This window comes from Halyomorpha halys, unplaced genomic scaffold (assembly GCF_000696795.3).
Source record: "Halyomorpha halys isolate HHAL.00 unplaced genomic scaffold, Hhal_1.1 Scaffold364.1, whole genome shotgun sequence".
NCBI classification, from domain to species: domain Eukaryota; kingdom Metazoa; phylum Arthropoda; class Insecta; order Hemiptera; family Pentatomidae; genus Halyomorpha; species Halyomorpha halys.
Genome location: NW_027108785.1, coordinates 173,087 through 182,661, shown reverse-complemented (window position 1 = coordinate 182,661; position 9,575 = coordinate 173,087). Strand labels below are relative to the sequence as shown.

At 28.3% G+C, this 9,575-nt stretch overlaps 1 protein-coding gene across 1 annotated transcript in view; it reads right to left on the bottom strand.

Moving 5' to 3' along the window:
• LOC106681784 (uro-adherence factor A) overlaps positions 1-3,062 on the bottom strand; it is a gene marked incomplete in the record, with an annotated part of 29,181 nt that extends 26,119 nt beyond the window's left edge. Inside the window, 1 exon segment of the mRNA XM_067047113.1 lies at positions 2,477-3,062. Within this exon segment, the coding sequence (XP_066903214.1) occupies positions 2,477-2,637 (161 nt within the window).
• Positions 3,063-9,575: the final 6,513 nt, after the last annotated feature.

The following is a 9,575-nucleotide window of genomic DNA, read 5'->3' as shown; positions in this document are numbered from 1 at the left end:
ATGATTACCCATGTATCTATTAATATATAATTATTTAACTAAAATAAAGCATTATTAAAACTTGTTTAAAAGTAAATTTATTAGTAAATAGTAGGTAAAACCTAACTTATATACAAATAATATAACTTTATCTGTATTGGAATGGGGGAATTATAGAGTTTTTTAGAGATAAAAATTTAAGTGATGTGAAACTTTTATTCAAGAGTTTACTCAAGGAGGCAGTGTGCTCAAAAGTTTGCACCAAAAGCCCGATATATTTTCTAACAAAAAGCCTACTACTTTTCTTTCCAAAGAAATTCTATATCCTAAAAACAAAGCCTAGATTTGTTCGAGAAATAATAAGATTTTTAAAGTGAACTACAAGGTTAAAAAAAAGCACAGGACTGTTTAATAAACATGAATCGGAACCTGTTGTTTATATAAGAAAACTAACATAGCGCTAACCATCATAAACTTTAATGTACTATGATTCAGTAAGCCATGTATCTTTCAAAGAGGAGGAGCCATTTTTCTTGCTTTTATTTTTAAACTTAAAATTAAACAGAATATATTAGTAGTATAATGTTAAGTGAACGTATCAAAATTTCTTTCATTTGCCTGAGAGTTGCCAAATTCAAAATGGTAAGTAAATTAAATTCAAGTAGACTCTAATTAATAATGCATAGGCTTGCATAATTTAGCTCAAATATAAAAATACACATTTTTACTAAAACGAAAATAATACTGTTAGCAAAGAACAAGCCACATAATTATGAAGAAAAACATTAAATTTCCTCTTAATAAAACCTTTTTTAATAAAGAACCTTATTAAAGCATATAAAATTATTAACGACTTATTAACTAATCAGAATTTTATGGAAATGCAATGAATGAAGCAATATAATTTGAAAAACCCATAAACATCTAATTTGTTTTCTAATCTTGTTCTAAGCTTCAAGTTATGCAAATGATAAATTATCATATGCATAATTCATAAAGTAACGGGTGTCTATTTGAAATAAAGGAACAGTGAGTGTGCGTATAAATATAAACATAATTATGCAGGATTTTTGTTAGAATAACTTAGAAAAAGACTAATTTTGCAGAATAAAAAATATTTATAGCATATAAATTGTAAATAATATATAATATAAATTAAAACATTATGCAGGGTTTGAACTAATTGTTTTTGATTATAGTTACTAATACTTATAACTATATGAATCATTGTAATTCATACATATTGATAATTTTTTTTTAACTCTTTCATTCTTATATTCCATACTTGAATAACAAGTTGAGGTAAATATAAACTTTAAAAATCAAATCATTAATAATTACGAAATCTTAAAGATACAAATGCTGCACAATACACTTCAAATATGAAAAAATAAATTAATTCATTCTGTATCGAATTAAATATGAAAAACAATTTGTATACATACGTTAAAAAAATCATGATCCTTTGCGTTTATTTCAATGTCAAAAATCAGATGAAATTCAGTAATTTTAACAAGTAATACAGTAGATGAACTGTTTTCTTTGTAGTTTTTTTTTCTACTGTACTAACCAAGAAAAGCAAATGAATTATGCAATAGTTTTCATAACACTTCTCCCACTCACAGGACACAAAAAAAGACAGCCAACTTGACAAGTACTGTACTTGCACGAAGGAAAAATAATAAAAATATCTTAAATGAATTCTTTATAAAGCAGTTTTGAATATAAGTAAAATTAATCAATATATAACAACAGATGAGAGCAGAAATACATTTAGAAATAAAACATATCTATACTTCTATCACTTAAAACTGTCAGTTCTCTGTTTTATTAAAGATAAAATATGATTGATGGACATTCTTTAACTACAGTTCTTCGAGTCATAATAATTATAATTCATAATTTAAAATGTAATGTGATAGTTCATAAATCTGTTTTTTTTTTAAAACAAGAATTACAATCTTTTTTTTTTTAAGGATTGTATTTAAAAAATAAATTTGTTCAATTTACTAACAGTGTATTAATCGGAGAATGTAACATATTGCTCACTATATTTCTTATTACAGTAATATATACATGCTATCATCAATTGTTGATAACAGTGATATTACTATTCATTGTTTATGCACAAACTATGGAGTTAAACAAATCAGATAAGCAATAAATTTAAGAAAAACAAACAAAAAATCAAGTAGGTTTCAATTAATTTTTTCTTCAAGCAGAAAAGGTCATTGTACATAATGAACATTTTAATGCAACTATCAACAATAAAGTAATAAGGACTATTTACATCAAGAACTTATGAAACATAACAAAGGATTCTTGATAACCATATTGTCAAAACAATTGTATAAGGGGAGAAAGGTATTTCAAGACCTGCTTTAACAACTGTGTAATAAATCTTTGTACTGTTACTAAGTGGACAAGAACCCCATCCCCTCTCAATAAAGTTCAAAGGGTTTAAACAGGGCAAAGTAAAAAGAACATTTTCAAGTACCTTCCAGATGACTTTTTCTTTGAAGATTCCTTATCAGACGAGGATTCGAATATGTTTGACAAATTTGAATTATGACTCCTCAAAAGTCTATCGAATGTATCTTCTTTTTCAATCTTTCTAATGCTGCTTTTCCTACCGTAAGTCTTCAATATCGGAGCCATAATCAGAGTCGAACTTGCGGTTTAGATCTTAGCATAATTATAGATATCACAGGAGTTAAGTACGTATAGTTCAATTGAAACACAACTTTAAACAACTAACGGTAATCCTTAGACGGTCATGAACCTTAGACTACACAATGCCTTGCGTATACTGGAGCCCAGCTGGTTTCTGTCAACCTCAGTTAGAAAACAAATCTGTTTCAGGTCGTTAACTTCACTTTTTATTTCGTCATTTCTTTTCTTTTGATGGAGAGTTAAGAGCTATATTGTTGATAAATACGATATTGAAACGACTAGCTGACATTTAATTAAATTTCATAAATATATGTTTTTAACAACATAATTAAAACATATTTAATATAGATAGTAACTTCGACTAATATATCTCGAAGCATAAAGTTCAACCTATGAAGGTTATCTACAAAACGATTCAAAGATTTCACAAATCACTTAAATTCATAATTATCACATATTCTACTACTTCACGGTTTTTAAAAATGTGATTTTTTAATTTATATAACTTCGTATATTATGTAAATAGTAGTAAAGAACTTAAAATTAGAAATAAATAGATACCGATACGTTTAAAATCATCTAAACAAATAAGAGTGCTTAGCGGTAACTACAGATAGCGCTAGAGTACACGAGTGGTGGGGCGTGCTACTCAATGACCTGAGAGTCGTTTTAAAAAATCGAAGATCCTGGCTTTTGTTGAAATGTTAAACCATATCGGGGAAATGAATTAGTTTCGGATACAGTTTTAGATAAAATAGAGTAAATTTAATTTGATATAATTATTTTAACATAATATGAAGTACTCAATCGTGAAACATGGCAACTAACAAAATGAAAACTTTTTAAAAATCGATTTTTAAATTTTTAGGATAATATTTGCTACTCTGCTCAAACAAAATGCTTCCAATCCAATAAATGCTAATCATCACAACAACCAATTAGGCATTTTAATTACAGAGATGTCTAACACAAAATATCTCTCTTAGGAGTTCTTCTTAAAAGAAAGTGAAAATATACATAAATAGTTGATAAGATTATTCGAACGCTATTTTTGGCGATGTATATTAGACTTTTATTTGTTTTTGCCTTCTCTGTAATTCCTCTCCTTTTTCCTCTGTCCTTTCGTCAATACCTGTTGAATTGGCTATCCGCGACCGTTTCTGCAAAGACCTATTGGAAATATCTGTAGAACTTTTCATCCCCTTCACGACCGTTAGCGAATATCTCACGAAGTAAAGTTTCCATACTTTAATGTTTTACGGCGAATACCTGTAAAACTTTCTATTGATCCTGTCAACTTAACTCCTAGTCAGCAAATCTTTCCTTTTTATTGACGAGGTCTTCTGACGAAGAGTACTTCACATCTTCAAGAGAGATCTGAAGATGTCGACTTCTAGTTTTCCCCATCGGCAGTTTTCACTCCTGTATAACGAACAAAAGTCATAAAATATATATCTACAAACTTGCGATTCCATAAACAGTGCTGGTTATTTATTTAGGGTGAGTGCATAACTAGCACTGTTTTTTTTACTAAATATATTAGAACACTGTCGAAAATTTATATTTAAAAAAAAGTACGCATTATGTATTTGATGTATGTACATACATAATTATTTAATTACAAATTAATTCCTGCGTCAAGATTATTTAGGAATTATATTTTCTGTAAATTAAACGGAAATCAACACCCTACTTTATGAAGTCAGCCCTAATGAAACCCAGAAAGGTTTTATACAAATATTCCAAAGCACCTTTGTTGGGGAGGGGGACAACATAAGGGGTTTGGGAGGTATGTGATCCCCCCTAAAACTATAAATACGTCTGTAATATAAATCTCATTTATTTAATTTTTTAGAGCAGTTGCTTAAAGCTAACTTTAAACGGATCGCCTATAAGGTTACTTCAGTTGTTTTAGAAAAGCCAACCTTATAATATTAATCATAATTAGATAAGAGATGGAGATGCTCTATTAAGTTAGAAACAGTGTTTCCCAAATATATTAGATTACTACATAATGGATATACTAATCTATCATCGGTGCGAAACAATCATTTTTTTTAATGAGGTGTTAATAGTAGACCATAGATTGATATGAGAAGTTGGTCAGGGAAGGGGGGGGGAGAGGGAGCGGTCAGCAAAGATACATAAATAAGCAAAACGTAATTATTTGTACTTACGTTTCGACCTGAATTTCAGGCCTTCATCAGGGTTAAAACACAAAACGATATTACAACCTTTAGAGAAACATAAAAATAATTAGAATATAATAACAAATATAATATTTTATCTTCCATATCAACTACTATCTACTTCATTTATTGTTATGTATATTTCCAATTTTTTTTGTTATTATTTTATTTTTATTTTTATCTGAATTATTGTTCGTTTTTTCTCTGGTTTTTAGTTCTCATTAGGGTCTGAAATGCAGGTCAAAACGTTGGCACAGATAAATAAATTATTCTTATTTATGTACTTTTGCTGACCGGTCCCCCCCCCCCTCTTCCATCTTTTTTTATTTTATTTTACCTGTTTATGTTCTTTTTTCTCCCTTTTCAATTATAAGAAATATTAAAATGCGCCAAAAATTAAAAGTATGTGTATTTTATATATATATATCATGAAAAGAGCATATTTGTTTTAAAACATAACCCTAATCTAAATTAAAAAAGAGTTAATTCTCTACATTTTTTTTTTTACTCTCAAGAGTTAAATGGAAACAAGGAAGATATTTTGGTGGAATATTTTTGAGAAATTCTGAAAATTTGTTCTTTGTTTTTTTTTTAAATAGTTACTACTTATGAATTTCACCTTTCGATTTTTTTGTGGAGTATAAAAAAAAATTGTTTTCTGTCTCGACATTATAATAAAAAGTATTTGTAATTTATTGTTGTTTAATTTAATATTATAGTAATCATTAAAATAGTTTTAGGTTTTAAAGTTCAAAAACCAAAAAAAGTTTTTTATTCTGTGACGACTTGGCAACACTGCTATACCGCCTTTCTTATACATCGAGCCGCGAAAAGACACTAGAACTTGTAGACAATATTATTAGTGGATGTTTAGACTTCAAATGTAAATTATATAAGTAGTATTAGTGAAAGTGTAATGTACAGTTTCAAGTGCTAAAATATTTACCTCAGTCTATGCAGGTAAGATTAAGTTATGTTATTTATAATTTGGAAAACGTATGGAGATATTAGTGAAAGTATAATGTACAGTTTTAAGTGCTAATTGTTTGCCAATATATTTACCTCATTCTATGCAGGTAAGATTAAGTAATGTTATTCATAACTTATGGAGATATTGTGGAACTTGTATTCATTCAATATATGATAAAATATTAATGATTTTATTAAATGTTTAATTATTCACTAAAAATTAAAAAAAAAAAGAAAAAGGATTTCAATAAAGTAGGTTAACCAATTTTCAAACAGATTAAAAATTAGATATCTTTTACCTTCATATATATATTTTTGTTATTGATTTTTCTTTTTATTTACACCGGTGACCATTGTTTATACAATCGTTCATATAGTACAAGAGCCGGGAAGAAAAAAAAGGCAGTTATCTCACCCAAATTTTAGATTACTTTAATGAAAACTATGTATAATTAATAGTCAAAATTGATGAGTCTGCCAAGTATAGGTAGGGGGAATAAAAATGGCGGCTGTTTCAAAACCTTAAAAAAACACTATTTTTTCATTCGGAGCTCTATATCTTAAAAACTACCAACAACACTAGAAAATCTAAGAGAACATTATTTAAAAAAGAGTAAATGTGCTGAAATATTAGCCCTAAAAGAGCTATTTAAATACAATAGTTCTCGAGATATTGCTTTTTAAAAAGAAAAATTTCTTAAAAATCTACTAAAAGGGTAGTAGTTAGTTAATTTATTTTGAGAATATATATCTCAGGAACTATGTGACGTACTGATGTCTTTTAGCACTCAAATTAAAGCTAGTTTAATGGACTATAAAGAAATTTATGACCTTTACCTTCGTAGGAATAGTAGATTTTGTGATATTTGCTAAAATAAATTGATTTATAGTTGTTCGGACAATAAGTTTGATTAATGAAAAACTTCATTTCAGAAACCATTGGACGTACAGATGTCTACCAGCGCTCAAATTAAAGCTAGCTAAATTTACTACAAAATAGTTAATTGTTTTTATCTTTGTAGGAGTAGTAGTTTTTATGATATTTGACAAAATAAACTCTCAAAATTTAATTTATATTTGTTCGTATAAAATGTTGGATTTTCGAAAATAATGGTTGGGGCTTTAGGGCGTAAAACCCTGAGGTCATCAACGCCCATGTTTCGTGCTTCATAATTCTAATTCGAGATTTGAAATTCTTTAATTGCTAAATAAGTTTGAATAATTACTTATTTTAGAATTTTTTAATACATATGACAAACTTTTGGGTTTAGATCTTATTCAAAAGATTATTCCTTTTTTAAGAAAATTAAAACCAATTCTATGTTTTTTTGGTCATCATTCAGGGCATCTGAAACACTCGTTCCCACTCCCAATCTATGTAAGTTCATGCAATAGAAATGACATTCTTCAAATATGTGACTGACTGTAAGTACACTGTTGCAGTATTGCCATTTTGGCGGTGGTTGCTTATTGATCAGGTATGCATGAGTTAAAGTCGTATGACCTATTCTCAATCTGGGAATAGCTACCTCCTTCCTGCGATTGGAACGGTTTGATGTGGTCCATGGTTTAATCGTTTTTTTTAATAGTTTTTAATTTGCTTGGCGGGCTTTCATTCCACATGGCTTGCCAACTAGATGATATTTCATTTTTCATTGGGAGACTTATTTCTTGGGGTGTCAGAATGGCCGCGCCCCGACCTACTAGTTTGGCCTAATACGTATATTCACTTATACAACGAACAGCAAAACAGACTCTTATAAAAAAAATAATTATTGTTAAGTTTTAATAGCGGAAGAATTTTATTGTTAACGACAAGTCTAGATATTTAATAGGTCGTTCTAGAAGGCATCATTCCTGCTGAGGACAATATTTTACTACCTCTAAGTCTATTCTGTATGTCTGAGTCGTATAGTCTCCTTTACGATCTTGTAACTTCCTGTCACTAACTATGTTTTTTTTTTTTCGGACCCTCCACACCTCGCTGAGCTTTAGTAATAATTATTTTCGTTGAGGTTAATGAAAAAAATAAATTTTGGATTTGTATCAGCGTTATACTTTGAGCCTTACTTATACTATTTGTGTGGAGGTACTAAATTCGCTAATTAAACAAACGTGTAATGAAGTCAAAAATAAACAATAAGATTTTTATATATACTAATGATTGACCATATTCTCAAAATATGAAGATGTCCGGAGGTGCGGTCAAAAGGACACATAAAGTAATTAACAACTATTTATTTGGTGATATATCGCCCCACTTTGTAAAGTCTGATCAGGACTGATCGAGTTCAAAAATAAAAATAAAATATAAAAAATTGAAAAATGAAATTTTTAATAATTAGTTATTTTATTTTATCTTTTTTAAAGTATAAAAGAGAATTTGTACTTCATAGATATATAATACATGAAATGTATTATAGGGTTATTCATGATGTGTTAAATGTAAAATGTTTTACAAAGTCAAGTGTTATAATTTACCACATCATAGTCACATCTCACCAATGGACCGATTCCGCCCCCCATATCTAATTTCTTACTTACGTAACTAACATAATTGTATACTTTTCGGCCTCCCCCTTCCACTTATTTATTTCGTTTTATTTTAATATATTAGTTTTTCTCAAGATCACTTTCTCTCTAACTAAACCCCTTCTATCTTACAACCTAGACTTAGATCTAATTCCTTCAGAGCTTTAAATTTGACGAAGTCCAGTTAAAACTGCATAAGTATTATTTTAGGTGGCACTTGTGAACAGTTTATTATGACAAAAAATTGCCGTCACACCCCGGCATATACATGTAATATCAGTTTAAATATATTTTTTCAGTTTCTTGAGGCTGATAATTATTTATTAAATAAATCAAAAACTGTATCCTTGCATAGTCTCAACACTTTTTATTCAGTCAATAGTCCAACGTTTCGGCCATTTCAGCCATCCTCAAGGACAATCTAAATATTTAACAGCTTATATTATATATTCATTCGTAACATTTATAACAACAACATTATCACTAATAATATAACATACCTTAATATAAATTCTCACCTCACAGCAAAATTTAAAAATTCTTTTGCAGGCTGTTTTGCCCTGGTCATTAATTATAATTCAAACACACACTATAAAAAGTCAATTATTAGACAGTCATATTCATTATTAATAAGCTTACCTAAGCTTATGTTTAGTTACCTATTTTCTAAAATTCATAAATATTTAAAACTTTTAATTTTCAATTTATCCATACTATCACTATCATATAAACAAACTATTTATAACCTTCCCCTCACTCATATCAGCCTTGTTTTGGTAAATTATTTTGGTCCCAATTTGTATTTATTCCAATTACCAAAATTCATATTAAAATTGATTGTAAATAATAAAAAAATGTCTCCAATTATTTTTCATAAATTTATTTTGCTTAAAATCTCTGCATAATGTTGGTTTAAATTCTTAGTATCTCTTTTAAAATTGGCTGTATAATTGATGTTCTCTGATATATAAATTGACTCAAGTATTTTTCTTTTGAACATATTGTTTTTTTTTATGTAAAATTATGGCGTTATCAAAATCAAAATTATGTTGATTTTTAGCTGTATGCTGTACTAATGCTGTTTTATTGGGATCCTTTTCTTTATTTCTTGTATCATTTCTGTGTTGATTTATTCTATCCCATTTTCCTCTTTATGGAGTTTTACTAATCCATACATCCTTGGATGATTACATTTATTATTTATTAAGTTTTTTAATTCTTGTTCATCTATCA